Below are 15,599 nucleotides of genomic sequence, written 5' to 3'. Positions count from 1 at the left end.
CCCACTGACCAATTATGTAGGAAGCTCTCTCTCTTCTGGACAATAGTGTAATGGAGTTGTTTTCCATCTAGCCATCAATGTAAGAGGGTCCTTCTTACATTGGCCACCAATGTAAGGGGTTTATTCTCCCACTGACCACCAACGTAAAGGTGTTCTTCTCCCATAGACCACCATTATAAGGGGGTCCTTCTCCCCTTGACTTCCATTATAAGAGGTCCTTCTCCCACTGACCACCAACGTAAGGCAAATCTTCTCCCTCTGACCACTGGTATACCTATCAATGTAAGGGGGCACTTCCCCCACTAATTTGAAGGAACACTACAATGTTCACTGTTGCATTCCTTTTCTGCCCGTGTTTCATTTCATTATTATTGTTGAATAACATTTTATCATATAGAACAGCTGTGGGTGTCATGTCAAAATAAACTACATCTCTTGAATTCTGTTATTTATTCTTATGAATGTAATGAATGTAATGTACCGTGAACTGTAGACATTATAATTATTAACAGGGGTTCCTTGAGACCTAAAAGTTATTGTATGAGTTCACCCATATAAAAAGGTTGAGAAAAGCTGAGCTATACTATGATCTGGATAAGTGAGAACCTTCATAGACATTACCGGCTAATGATACTAATGGTTAGCCTTTACCCTGTTTGTTAGAAACTTAAGTCATCAAGGTATAAATGTGCTATCGGTTTACATTTACTGCCTCTTTGCAGAAGTAATTCAATCCATTGACAGTGACAACAAACACAACATGGAAACAGGAACAAGCAAATTCTATTGGTATCATTAGTAAACAGCCAGAAGGTGAGAACTTATTGTTGCTTCTAGAGGGAACCACCTCAGTCAAGCCTTATCAGAGGAAGAGTCCTGCTCCACTCTGAAAAGGAAATAAGTACACTTACACCATTGCTTATCATTAACATTTTAATTATTTACTTGTAAACAAGATACATTTCTCATGTACAAAGGACTTTTTCTCATGTACAAAACATTATTTGAAAGCAAGAGCATATCATTAGACAATGTGGATACACACCAACTGCTCTTTAGTTGATCTTTTATCCATACACAGCAGAGGAAGCCATTTTGTAGGCTTGGTCAGAGAATGTGACCTATCATTTCACTGGGAACCAGAGTCTAAGGTTGCACTGAAATCACTAATTACTAAAAGGCTAAACTTTATATTAATTAATACCACAAAATGTCTGCCCTATTGTGTATATGTAACTGATAGATTGCAATTCTATCTTTCTGAAAAACTTGGCATTTAACACTGAGGTAATCAACTTTTGTAAATAGTGTTCCCTTTTGTATTCCATTATGCTCATATAGAAGTTTGAAGTATCTGCTTTGTCCAATGATAACGCAGCCAAGATTGAACTTCTCTCTTGGTAGTCTTTTTTGACAATCTACTTTGAGTCTCCTAGAAAATGTTTATGTAGGCACTGCATTTTGTGTTACATTTCATTTGTGATGATGAGCAAAACCAGAATGTTTCCTAATGTTACAAATGCACGCTCGGGCGAGATAATAAAAACCATCTACAAAGTTTATTATGTCTTGTGTAAGAACCTATTTACACCATCTTGTTTTTAAAAACATTTTACTTGCGTTTCAGCATATGTACTCTAATAAGAATCAATCGCTAATGCTAAAAACTGTGTTTTGATGTGGCAGGATTCTTGTTTTAGTTCATTTTACTACTTGTATACCTGAAGTCATGCTGTGATGGTCCAGGACAGAACACATGAAAGTTGAGCAGGCATGTAAAAACACAGCAACTAATGATAATGGTTTATAATAGGTTTGAAGGGCATTTAGAGACAAATATTTTTGGATAGTGAAGGGTAAAATTATAACCGCTAACATTTTTGTTTTTTGCTGTTACCCCTTTGGGAAAATTCACTCTCGCTTTGTTCTGGTGGCCGTGGTCTACAATACAGAAAGTAATGGACAATCTACATTTTTAAGTGTTGTCACCAAAATAAGACATCTATCCAAAGTGGATGATTTCCTTCACTTTGTAATGATTTGATCTAAATTCCTATTATATCTATGGAACACTAGTAAGACTAGAACAGCAAAAACACAAAAAAGGAAATTAAAACAACATTTTTAACTATTTTCTGTGCTAGATAATTGGGATTTTGTAGGTGCAAAATAAATTGTCAAATTATCAAATATAATATATAAAAAATTATTTTATTTTGAGAAGCAAAATAAGAATTCATTAATTAAAAAACAGGGGAAAAGGGGAGGAGATAAACAATAGCTAATACAAAAGATTCCAATTTCAGCAAGGCAGCAGTATATGATGAACTTCTCATAATATGCTGCTGCGTTGCTGAATGGAAAGTTCATCATATACTGCTGCGTTGCTGAAATTGGAATCTATTGTACTAGCCATTGTGTATCTCCTCCCCGTTTCCCCTGTTTTTTAATGAATTCATCTTATTTTGCTTCTCAAAATATATTTTTTTTATATATTATATTTGATAATTTGACAATTTATTTTGCACCTATTAAATCCTAATTCTCTTGATTTTCCATTATTAAATTCTGGGATGTGGTGCTAAGAATTAATGGGTGTGCTCATGTTCATAAAAATTATTTCCTGCACTATGCAAACTAAACATAGACTTTAAATTAACATAGGGTCCAACTTATATTAAAAGTAATATTTCCGAATTTAATGATTACTGGCAAATAGAATGGTATGATAAACTCCTCTGACAAGATCAACATATTTCAGGTTCAGCTCATCTGCAAAGTAAACTGTAAGTAATCAAAATTGGGGAATTCACATTTGATAGTGCACCTTTGTTATGGCCTTGTGAATGGAAGAGAAGACCCAACTTAATGTAAAAAAATCCTACCAATGGGACATACCCTAGGACAGAAAGCCAACAACTCCAAACACTGGCATCCACCAAATTTGTGACATACATTTTAGAATTGGCAGTTAGAATGAAGTGGAAGTAAGACTGCACTGGTACAGTTATGTCCTTTCATATCCAAGGGCTTGGAAGGTGCCAAAAGGTAATGTTACACTTATGTTAGAAAAGGAGCTGCAGATGGAACTGATTTTTTTCCACACCTAAGAATTACCGTACTTTTTACATTCATAGCACTAAGAAATTGCACGTTCATTTTGTTCAATGTTATCCACAAGAATGTTGGTGTCATTTGTTGGGGGAGGACGGTTGCCGTTGAAGTATAGGGTGTTGTCAAAGTTTTCTTCTGGAGGAGGGACCTTACTCTGCTTCTTTCTGTACAGGTAATAGACTGCAATAGTGGTTCCAGCAATGATAACTATGACAAGTATGACCACGCCCCCGGTGATACCATGTGATGACTTTTGCAGATCTGCCTTGGACTCTTCTGTAAGGGAAAGCAAAGTAAGGGAATAATGTTATACTGTATTATAGTAACATTCCACTTTATGCAATGCCATGTTTTCAAACAACCATTTTGCAATGTGTATATTGTTAAAGGAAAACGTCACTTTTAATAAAAAAAAATATAAAAGAACATACAATTGCAACACTGGCCATTTTGTAATTTAAAGAGGAATTAAACTCCAAAAAAAAAAAGCACCGACAGGATGTGACGTGATGTTATGACTCCAATGTACATGTATGGGAGTGATGTCATGGTGGCCTGGCCATTCAAGTGACCGAACCTAGGAGGACTGGGAGAGTATGGAATCACTTGTGACTCGGCAGCATTGGAAGGCAACGTTTGACAGGTTAGTTTGCCATAATGTGCTAATATGCACGGCATACTAGAATATTATGACATAAACCTCCTGAGGGCTCACTTGATAAAAAAAAATTACCTGAGTTTAATTCCACTTTAATGATATTAAAAATTACATTTCATTTTAATTTTGAAACCAGTGTAATTTTCTAAAACTGTTCAAAATAGCAATCCAATATGGCAACATGGAGTCATTCTGTATCCCATTGGTTTATGGAAAGCCCCCCAGAAATGTAATTTTTTGCTTGTGTCATTGGGTCACTGCTTTTCCCCAGAAGTCTGCACTAATGCCGCGTACACACAATCGGACAGTCCGACAACAAAACCGTGGAATTTGGTTAGAAGGTTGTTGGCTCCACCTTGTCTTGTATACACACGGTCACACAAATGTTGGCCAACAATTACAAACGTGGGAACGCAGTGACGTACAAGACGTATGACAAGCCGAGAAAAAGGAGGTTCAATAGCCAGTGTGGCTCCTTCTGCTTGATTCCGAGCATGCGCAAATGTTTGTGCGTCGGACTTGTGTACACACAATCGGAAATTCCAACAACAAAGTTTTGTTGGCGGAAAATTTGAGAACCTTCTAGCCAACATTTGTTGGTGGAAAGTCCGGCAACAAATGTTTGGTGGAGCATACACACGGTCGGACTTTCAGCCAACAAGCTCACATCCAACATTTGTTGTCGGAAAATCCAATCGTGTGTATGGGGCATTAGATACAAGTCAGATTTTGGCCATCATTTTTGGTCAGATACTCCCTAAAGGATAAAAATACTTCTAAAGGGATTCCAACACTACAACCTTCCTCATTAGAACACAGAAATTTGACCAGCTGGTTATAATGAACACAAATCTCCCATTCAGATATCAGTCTGCAAATGATATAGTGAAACAAACATCTTTTTCTTCAGAGCAGAAAAGGGATTTGATATAAAGTTTGTTAAAATCCCTGTACATAGATCACCCAGATGGGGTTGTTTTTATTTCAACAATAGTGGAGTTAAATTTCAATGCTAATTCGGCCATATATTTTTGTTTTAATAGAGTGGAGAAAAGTTAAAATTTCGGGCTTTAAGTTCTGCCTCTGACCCAATTGGAGAGATTTTCCCTCACTTCCATTACCTAAACCTTTAAAACAATTTACAGTGACTGCTCTCATTTACAATTCTCATAGGCTAATAATAAAACCTCTGTTGTATCTAGTAGTAGATAGTTACATTCAACTAGACTTATTCTGAAGAAGTGGCTTGGATGAGCTATGAAATGTCTTCATCACTGAATGTGACCAACTACTACTATATATACACTATATTTTCAAAAGTATTGATAAGCCTGCCTTTACACGCACATGAACTTTGATGGCATCGCAATCTTAGTCCGTAGGGTTCAATATTGAGTTGGTCCACCCTTCGCAGCTATAACAGCTTCAACTCTTTTGGGAAGGCTGTCCACAAGGTTTAGGAGTGTGTCTATGGGAATGTTTAACCATTCTTCCAGAAACTCATTTGTGAGGTCAGGCACTGATGTGGACGAGAAGACCCGGCTTGCAGTCTCCACCCTAATTCATCCCAAAGGTGTTCTATTGGGTTGAGGTCAGGACTGTGCAGGCCAGTCAAGTTCCTCCACCCCAAAATCTCTCATCCATGTCTTAATGGACCTTGCTTTGTGCACTGGTCCAAATCATTTGTTGAAGGGGGTTTATGGTGTGGGGGCTTGGCCCCTTGGTTCCTTGGTTCCAGTAAAGGTAACTCTTAAGGCATCAGCATACCAAGACATTTTGGACAATTTCATGCTCCCAACTTTGTGGGAACAGTTTGGGGCTGCCCCCTTTCTGTTCCAACATGACTGTGCACCAGTGCACAAAGTAAGGTCCATAGAGACATGGATGAGAGCGTTTGGGTGAGGAACTTGACTGGCCTGCCCTCAACCCGATAGAACATGTTTGGGATGAATCAGAGTGGGAACTGTGAGCCAGGCCTTCTCGTCCACATTCAAACATTCCCATAGACACACTCATAAACCTCGTGGACAGCCTTCCCAGAAGAGTTGAAGCTGCTATAGCTGCAAAGGGTGGGCCAACTCAATATTGAACTCTACAGACTAAGACTGGGATGTCATTAAAGTTCATGTGTGTGTAAAGGCAGACATCCCAATACTTTTGAAAATATAATGATTTGTTTACTAAAGGCAAATCCACTTTGCACTACAAGTGCACTTGGAAGTGCGGTCCCTGTAGATCCGAGGGAGACATGCAAGGAAAATAAAAAACAGCATTTTTGCTTGTACGTGATTGGATGATAAAATCAGCAGAGCTTTCCTCATTTCCGATCTTCTCCTCAGATTTACAGTGACTGCACTGCTCTTGCAGTGCACTTGTACTGCAGAGTGGATGTACCTTTAGTATATCAACCCCACATTGTACCATTTTTGGGATAGTTGAGAACTCTCTCAGAAAAAAACCTCTGTGTTTTCTTGCTGTTCGTGCCCCGAGTTCATCACCTCACTTCCTGTTCTGTCATTTAGTACAGGAAGTGAGAAGAAATTTCCTCAGCTGGAACATGGCAATTAAAAAGAATTTAGAAGAGGCGGTCACAGAACCTCAGTCAGGGTTAAACTGCTGTCTGTGTACCCAATGTTTTTTTTTTCCATCACCTCCTCTATCGAAATGGCAGATCCCACAGCCCCGCTGCAGCTCAATCCTGGGTACTGGCCATCACCATGGCTTATCCTTGGCTTTACCAATACACCGTGCAAAAGAAGAGATGAAAGATGCAATCAACTTTTTTGACCAACACGTCCATACACAATCCTAGAGGGAGGATCCCAAGTAGGATGTGAAGGCTTGTAGTTTAATAAAGTTAATTGTGAGATAGTATTTTGGAGTGCAGCTTCCATCTTTTTGTTTGCATGCCATCCTATTGCTGTGTTTTTGCTCCCTAGCAGTCATCTGAGGTCTCAGAAAATTGGGCGAGTCTTGCCTCTGGAGAGCCATATTCTGAAAAAAAGGCCATACTTCTGTCTTAAAGTATAACTAAAGGCAACATATTATTTTTTTGTTTACGATAGAGTGCAGAGGGATTAGAACACTGGTCAGTTGTTGTCTGGTCTCCCATTAGGGGGATTTTCCCTCTCTATTTGTCCTGTTTACCATTATCATTGAAAGTGAAATTAAAAGAAAATCCCTAATTTTGGATAGCCCCCACAAAAATCTTCCAATGGGGACCCTATTTCTGCTTAACTGGGGTTCCCCAAGGAATTCCCTTAATTTGCAGGGATTCCTCTCACTTCCTGTTTGGCTATGGGACAGGAAGTAAAGGGAAATCTCTGCAACGGGACACAGATGGTGAAAAACATCTGACAGGGGTTTTAACCCTTCCTTGCGCTATCCAAAATGCCAACAAAAACATTTTGTCTACAGTTTTACTTTAAGCTCCCCACTTGGCTTTTGTTTATACCGATTTTGGTCATGAACCACTTTATGTTAATAAACAAAGATATGTCACGCAGCAATGGGGTGTGAAGTTTTTACAAAGCCATGTCTTACAGTTTTGCCTCTTGCTTTATAAAAAAAAAAAAAGTAAAAAAAAAAAAAAACAATTCTGCAGTGCTTCAATGCCACATTATAGGCCAATCAAGGTAAAATTTCAGCAAAAGTCAGATTTTGAAAAAAAATTGGGTTCGCCAAAATGTGACGCTCATTCCCAATTACAATGTTTTCTTTTGGATGTTTAGATTTGTGTAGGCACAATAGTTCAAACCCATTAACACCTTAGTAAGTAGAAAATTAATAAATAAGGGTAACATCAAGTAGATTCAATGAAATATTAATGTAGATTATGCTGTACCTGGTTTTACTGGCTTTTCTGTAGGCAGGGGAACTGTAAATATAAAATGCAAAAGAATATTTTTAACGATCAGTGTAAATTAAATGCTTAAAAGAGAAATATTAAATCAGAATCCTTGTCTTTTAGTAAAACACACTCCCCTTGGCCCCAATGCAAAAAAAACCCCCAAAAACTAAATCTATATACAGTATATATAGATATATACTGTATATATATATATATATATATATATATATATATATATATATAGATAGATAGATAGATAGATAGATAGATATATCTATACACACACACACACACACACACACACACACACAATGCATGGGGACTTACTTTTTGGTCTTTTACATATGTATCCTCTGTAGGAAGAGCAGTAGATGTTGTTCCAGGTCCCTTTTGTAGCATACATCTCTACACAGTCCTCGTCTGATTGGTCAGATGGTTCTCCAGTGTTCCAGTTTACATAGTCCAAGGGAGTGCTGTCCAGCCACAGCCATTTTGCTATAGGCAAAAAAGAAAAATGTATGATTATTTATGATTATTAAAACTGTAGTAATTTCCTTCAGTGAAAACATCATAAATGCATACCTCCCAATTTTCTGAGATGAGAAAGTGGGACAGCATTTAGCACAAAGTATGTGGACGAAGTCACGAGACAGGATCGCTCTTAGATGCAATGGACTCTACACACCCACAGTTTGATTATCGCCCCCAATCTCCTCCAAGGGCTGCTCATCATCCGGAAGCAGGAAATGTGGATAGGCGGCGGTAATTAAACTGTGTGTATATGTGTGTGTGTGTGTGTGTGTGTGTGTGTGTACAGTCCGATGTGATCCAACAGCGATCCTGTCTCATGTGCTGTATGGACAAGCACTGTTCTGACATGAAGCGAGAGCACAACACAGCGCACCTCCTCCTCGCTCTTTTCTCTCTGCCTCTTCTTCTCTCACTGCTCCAGCCTCCAGGCTGCCGTCTCCTTGCCCCAGTTCTGAGTGAGGGTGGGGGTAGGGGAAGAAGCTCTGCAGTTGACAGCCAGGCACAAAAACCCAAAGTGTAGGCTGGCCTGGGGGCCAGAACAGAGATCTGGGTGGGCGCAGCCCACCCTGAAATCTGGCAATGTGTGTCTCTCTCCCCAGCAGCTGAAAGCTGGCGGGAGGGAGAGGAGGGGAGAAACCGGTATTCAGCTGCTGCAGAGAGCCTCACAGAGCATTGATCTGCAATTGTGTCTGTTCCACCGATTCCCATGCTGTTAAAGCCCCCTTGTGTGTCTGCCCCCCCTACAGGAGGACTAGTGGTACCTCCCCCATTGGCCCTCCTGGGTGTGCCCATGTCAGTAGGAAATGACCCTTTTAGTGCTTGAACAGGGTGCCTGTATGTGGCTGCTCCATCGAAAGGCACCAGAGTTTGACTGTGCTGTTCAGTGTACTCTGTGATCTAGCAGACCTAGTCAGACATTCCCCTCTCTTCTTTAGCACATAAGTCTATGAGAGTACACTTGTACGTAGGGGTGAGACCGTTACTCCCTGCTGGCTGAGTGCACTGGAGTTGGAGGGACCGTGTGGCTGTTACTCAGCTCTGCTGGCACAGAACACTGGAGTGGGAATGCAGAGCTGCATAGGAAAATAGATAAAATGGTATTTCAATGTATACTCAAGCAAAAATGTGTTAAAAATATTAACCTAAAGGGGTATAGGACTTTAATACCTTAACGCCTCGCTTTTTCCCTTTAGGTGGGTTTTAATGTCTGGGAGGGTATCATGTGACCACTGCGATAGGCTCTCACACCAGTAACAGTGCTGGGATTGTGCAGTTAGCATGCACTCCGTATGCAACCTCCTGCCACCTTGGTTGCATATATGCAGCGGCTGGGCATGAAGGTCCACTTTTCTTGCTGCCACATACAGTGTCTTCAAAAAGTATCTATACCCCTTGAAATTTTCCACATTTTGTCATGTTACAACCAAAAACATAAATATATTTTATTTGGATGTTATGTGATAGACCAACACAAAGTGGCACATAATTGTCAAGTGGAAGGAAAATAATAAATGGTTTTCAGATTTTTTGACAAATAAATATCTGAAAAGTGTGGCGTGCAATACTTTGTAGAACCACCTTTCTCTGCATTTACAGCTGCAAGTAATTTTGGGGATGTCTCTACCAGCTTTGCACACCTAGAGTGAAATTTTTGTCCATTCGTCTTTGCAAAATAGCTCAAGCTCTAGAGATTGGATGGAGAGCGTCTGTGAACAGCAATTTTCAAGTCTTGCCACAGGTTCTCAATTGAATTTAGGTCTAGACTTTGACTGAGCCATTCTAACACATGAATATGCTTTGATCTAAACCAGGGGTCTTCAAACTACGGCCCTCCAGTTGTTCAGGAACTACAATTCCCATCATGCCTAGTCATGTCTGTGAATGTCAGAGTTTTACAATGCCTCATGGGATGTGTAGTTCTGCAACAGCTGGAGTGCCATAGTTTGAAGATCCCTGATCTAAACCATCCCATTGTAGCTCTGGCTGTATATTTAGGTTAGTTGTCCTGCTGTAATATGAACCTCCCCCCAGTCTGAAGTCTTTTGCAGACTCTAACAAGTTTTGTTCTAAGATTGCACTGTATTTGCACCATCCACCTTCCCATCTGTCCCTGCTGAAGAAAAGTATCCCCACAACACGATGCTCTGTGGTGGGGATGGTATGTTTAGGGTGATGTGCAGTGTTTATTTTCCACCACACATAGCGTTTTTGCTTTTAGGTCAAAAAGTTACATTTTGGTCTCATCTGACCAGAGCACCTTCTTACTGCTGTGCCCCCCACATGGCTTCTCAAAAATGTGACTTCTTATGGCTTTCTTTGAACAATGTCTTTCTTCTTGCCACTCTTCCATAAAGGCCAGATTTGTGAAGTGTACGACTAATAGTTGTCCTGTGGACAGATTCTCCCACCTGAGCTGTGGATCTCTGCAGCTCCCCCAGAGTTACCATGGGCCTCTTGGCTGCTTCTCTGATTAATGCTCTCCTTGCCCGGCCTGTCAGTTTAGGTTGACAGCCATGTCTTGGTGGGTTTTTATTTGTGCTATACTCTTTCCATTTTTGGATGATGGATTGAACAGTGCTCCGTGAGATGTTCAAAGCTTGGGATATTTTTTTTTTTTATAACCTAACCGTGTTGCTTTTAACTTCTCCACAACTTTATCCCTGACCTGTCTGGTGTGTTCCTTGGTCTTCATCATGCTGTTTGTTCACTAGGGTTCTCTAACAAACCTCTGAGGGCTTCAAAGAACAGCTGTATTTGTACTGAAATTAAATTACACACAGGTGGACTCTACTAACTGGGTGACTTCTGAAGGCAATTGGTTCCACTAGATTTTAGTTAACCACTAGAGATCAACGCTATAGCCGAATTACGCCTACAATGTGGACCTGCTTTGCCGGGACTAAGTCTATTGACGTCATCCCGTGCACGAGCGGCCTTCGCGCCACGTGATCAGCTGTCAGCCAATGACAGCTGATCATGTGATGACAACAGATCCGGTAATCAGCTATTTTTCCTCCTCGTGCTGACAGCACGAGGAGAAAAAAAAAAGCTGATCACCGGCGGCTGTGAGAAGGACATCAGCCCCGATCACGGCGAGCTGATGCCAGCTCATCAGTGCCCACCTGTCCCCTGCCAGTGCCACCTAAGAATAGGCAACAGTGCCACCTATCAGTGCCCACAGTGCCACCCATCAGCGCCCATAGTGCCACCCATCAGTGCCCATAGTGCCACCCATCAGTGCCCATACCCATCAGTGCCCACAATCTGCCTCAACAGTGCTGCACCTCAGTGCCACATATCAGTGTCATCTACCAGTGCCCATCAGTGCCACCTATCAGAGCCACCTATCAGTTCCACCTATCAGTGCCCATCAGTCCCATCTATCATGGTACCTATCAGTGCCCATCAGTGCCACCCATCCATGCCACCCATCAGTGCCATCTTAACTGTGCCCATCTTTGCCCATCAGTGTTGCTTTATCTGTGCCCATCAGTACTGCCTTATCTGTCCCCATCAGTGCCACCTTATCTGTGCCTATCAGTGCCCCCTTAACTGTGCCTATCAGTGCCCATCAGTGCAGCCTATCAGTGCCCATCAGTGCAGCCTATCAGTGCCCACCACTGCCGCCTCATCAGCGCATATCAATGAAGGAGAAAAATTACCTGTTTGCAAAATTTTATAACAAACTATTAAAACTATTTAAACATTTAATTTTGCATCTTTTTTTTTTTATTTAGCAAAAAATAAAACTCCCAGCTGTAATTAAAAACCACCAAAAGAAAGCTCTATTTGTGGGCACAGTGTAGTATGACCGCGCAATTGTCATTCAAAGTGCGTCAGTGGCGAAAGCTGAAAATTGGTCTTTGCAGGAGGGGGGTTTAAGTGCCCAGTAAGCAAGTGGTTAATGGTATCAGAGTAAAGGGGGCTGAACACAAATGCACGCCACACTTTTCAGATATTAATTTGTAAAAAAAATGTGAAACCATTTATCATTTTCCTTCCACTTCACAATTATGTGTCACTTTGTGTTGGTCTCATAAAAATGCAATCAAATATATTTACGTTTTTGGTTGGATAAAGTGGTGAGGAATTGTACCTGGGACTTTAAATGTTGGAAGTGCAACAGTATGTACTGTACTATGCACTCCGGACTATAGATGGTGATGTGGTGATATACTAGCATCTGTGTGTTTATATATGTTTGTAGAACCTAAACAGGGATGATTTTTTTTTCCTCTGTTCTATTCTGTAATGCTGTTCTCACACATGCATGCTGTTCTCCGACGCAGGTAAAGGTATGCCGGGAGCTTGGAAGGAATGGAACAGGCAGAAGGCATACATGACTGGGGGGAAGGGGTACCAGGCATAAGGGGTTAACTATATTAAGTGATGAGCTGATGGGAGGAGCAGGAGAGTATAGTGCTAGGTAGGAGTGGTTTAAGTTCACTTGCAGAGGTATTTTTTCAGGTAGTAATGTTACACTTTTGTAGTTCTTTGGTAGTTTAGGGTCCTTGATGGGGATCTAAACCTGGTGTTATTGGTAAAACAGTGGGGACTCATCTTCGGTATGGTGTCCTCTAGTTGGTACAGTTCCATTCATAGTGACCGGGTAATAGAAAGACCGGTGGGTGTCTGAGGTTAGTTGGGTTAGTCCCCGAGGCGGTGTTTGGCGGCTGGGGTCACAACTTAGCTAACTGGTGCCACAGACACAAAGTTTAAGTTGTATGGTACTGGACCTGCAACCATTATTACCTGAATTATTACCTGATGTTTATTGTTTTTGTTTTTATAAGCTTATGTTTATTTAAAAGGCTGATTTGGCCATTTTACTCCAATTACTAGTAGTGTGTTTTTTCCTAGGGATTATAGGAAGTTGTAGTAGTGTGCAGTTTTGAGTAAGAGGTCAAACATGGATGTGAGCTCTGATCTACCCTGGTCGAGCTGAATTCCAAATTCCTCAAGATCTCAATGTCTCATCCTAAACCCTTGTACACACGGTCGGACATTCTGACAACCAAATCCGTTGGATTTTGTCTGACGGATTTTGTCCGACGGATTTTGTCCGAAACTGTTGCATACACACAGTCGGATAAAGTTGTCGGAAAATCCGATTGTACATAACGTGATGACGTTATTTCGTTACAACGGGACTACGTTCAGGCTAGTAGCTTAGATTTGGTCTAGGAATTTGATCTGAGCATGCATGGCACTTTGTCCGTCGGAGTAGGCTACACATGATCGGTGCAGTTTGTCGGAAAATATTTCCAGCAAGTTGGAAAATTTGGTCAGACGGATATTCCGACGGAAACAGTCCGATGCATACCACACACAGTCGGATTATCCGACAAAACGGTCCGATAGGACACATTCCGACGGATTCTCCGACTGTGTGTACAAGGGCTAACACATAACCAACATAAAATTGGGGGGAAATACCAAATTATGAGTTATGACCTGAACAGGAATAGAGGGAAATCTTCCAATGGCCATGCTTCTAGTTCTGGAAACAAATATCTGAAAGAGCATTTCCCTCAAACTTCCTGTTGTGTCTATAGTGCAGTAATGAAGGGATATCTCTCCAATGTGATACCCTTCCATATTCTATCAAAATTAAATAACTTTGAGTTTTGGATATACATTAACTTAGATCAATAAAAGATTAAAACTCCATATATTCCAGTCTAGAGAATACAGTAGGAAGATATAGAAATAAAGTATACTTATAGTCAGGGCTTTTTTTCTCAAGAGTATACAGTAGGTGCAGGAACTGCACCCTTCTGAGTCACTTCTTCATCTCCACCCCCTACCCACCTCTGAGCACCGTTGCTTGGTTTCATCCCCTACCCACCTCTCAGTACTGCCCCTTTTACAGAGTACAGAGCCAAGTGTAACTTTGTGGTTCTTAGTATTTTGTATGAAATTTGTTAATGATAGCAAGAAAAGTAGTAAAATAGATTCCCCGCAGCCAGCAGCAAAAGGCCCCCCACAGCAACAATAGATTCACTCTGAAACAATAGACCCCCCTAGCAACAATGAACCCCACAACAAAATACCACCCAGCAGCAACAACAGATCCCCCAGCAGCCAGCATCAATAGACTACCCAGCAGCCAGCAACAATAGACCCCCTCCATCAAAAGTAGATCTCTTCCAGCAATAATTGACCCACCAGCAACAGTAGACCACCACTCAAAAATAAATCCGCTCCAGCAACAATAGACCCTCCAGCCCACCCCAGCACCCCTTGCCAATACATACATTCAGTGCTGGAGGTGCCGGAACTGCATTCCCCGTGTTCCTGCTGAAAAAATGCCCTGCTTATAGTCGAGACATTGAAATAAACATTTGTTATGTAACAGGCAAAACAGCAACTACTGTACCTTCTACATTCCTGTATAAACCAACCCAGAAGGTGTTCACCCGATCATTGAGTATCTCGATATGGTGATATAAAAAGTCTGCTTCCGCCTGATCTTCAACCGAAGCTAAATTGCTTCCTGAAAACAATCACATGATAAATCAGACAACTGATCACTGGTGTATAGATACAGTAAGTGTGTCTATGTGTGTCTAGAAGTGACAATGTCAAGGTTCCAAAAAATACTTTAGTTGTCTACGACCCCTACCCTCATTCTGTTCCAGTGTTGCAGCCTCTGTCATCCTCTTTGGCATTCAATGCCTCCGGGAGTGCCAGAGGCTTGTGATTTAACCATGTTCCTTGGTTCCATCCTCTGACTCCTACATCACTGTTGAGTCCTGATATGATGTAGGGGTTGGCAGATGAAACCATGGCGCACATCATAGGAATGTTACCATCTTGATGTTTTTCCCTGCCATTTGAAAGATTTTGACAGTTTATATTCACTTACTTTTGCATTATAACTACATGTACAGTACATGACTCGTCACATGGATAATCTCCTCTTAAATGTCTCTTAGCTTCCCTTCATTATTTATTTTCCATACACTTGCAATCTATCAGTGAACTGGAGGCATGTGTGGTACAGAAATAATCATTTTATAGCTCCATGCATTCTAGCCAGTGAGTAGACCACGCAATCAACATGAAGGCAGGTGCAGTCTGCTTTCTCCACTGCAGGGGGAACTCAACCGCAGTGGCATAGCAGAGGGAGAGGAAGTCGGGAAGAACATAGTTCCTCTATGGTTACCTGGGTCACTTGGGCAGTTATTTGATTGGATGCTGGCAGCACATGTGACTCTGGCAGCCATCTTGTGTCAGTCAGAGTCTATTTAAGATCCTGGCTCCCAGGCTTGGGCATTTTGCATGTGAGTAGAATATGGACAGGTCATCTGTCTGTCAGGGACAGTGCTTAGCTTTAGGGAGAGGTTACAGTTGAGTAGGGAAAGTACAGGGACAGGTCTTCCTTCCTGGAAGCCTCCTCTCTTGAGTGTGGATCAGCCAGGCCACATTCCGCCCCCTTGAGGC

The 15,599-nt window shown here is 41.2% G+C and overlaps 1 protein-coding gene across 1 annotated transcript in view; it reads right to left on the bottom strand.

Annotated features, from left to right (window-relative positions):
* Window positions 1-919: 919 nt before the first annotated feature.
* MRC1 (mannose receptor C-type 1) overlaps window positions 920-15,599 on the bottom strand; it is a 178,554-nt gene continuing 163,874 nt past the window's right edge. The window contains exons 27-30 of the mRNA XM_077490910.1: window positions 14,533-14,649; window positions 7,950-8,117; window positions 7,617-7,649; window positions 920-3,390 (exon numbers count right to left, since the gene is read on the bottom strand). Coding sequence (XP_077347036.1) covers window positions 3,140-3,390; window positions 7,617-7,649; window positions 7,950-8,117; window positions 14,533-14,649 — 569 coding nt within the window. The 3' untranslated portion in view covers window positions 920-3,139. The remainder of the gene's footprint in view (window positions 3,391-7,616; window positions 7,650-7,949; window positions 8,118-14,532; window positions 14,650-15,599) is intronic.

The sequence above is a fragment of the Lithobates pipiens genome, unplaced genomic scaffold (genome assembly GCF_037356315.1).
Source record: "Lithobates pipiens isolate NorthernLeopardFrog02 unplaced genomic scaffold, aLitPip1_a1.2 Scaffold_19, whole genome shotgun sequence".
NCBI classification, from domain to species: Eukaryota; Metazoa; Chordata; class Amphibia; order Anura; family Ranidae; genus Lithobates; species Lithobates pipiens.
The sequence above is the reverse complement of the archived record's forward strand: the minus strand, read 5'-3'. Positions and strand labels throughout refer to the sequence as shown.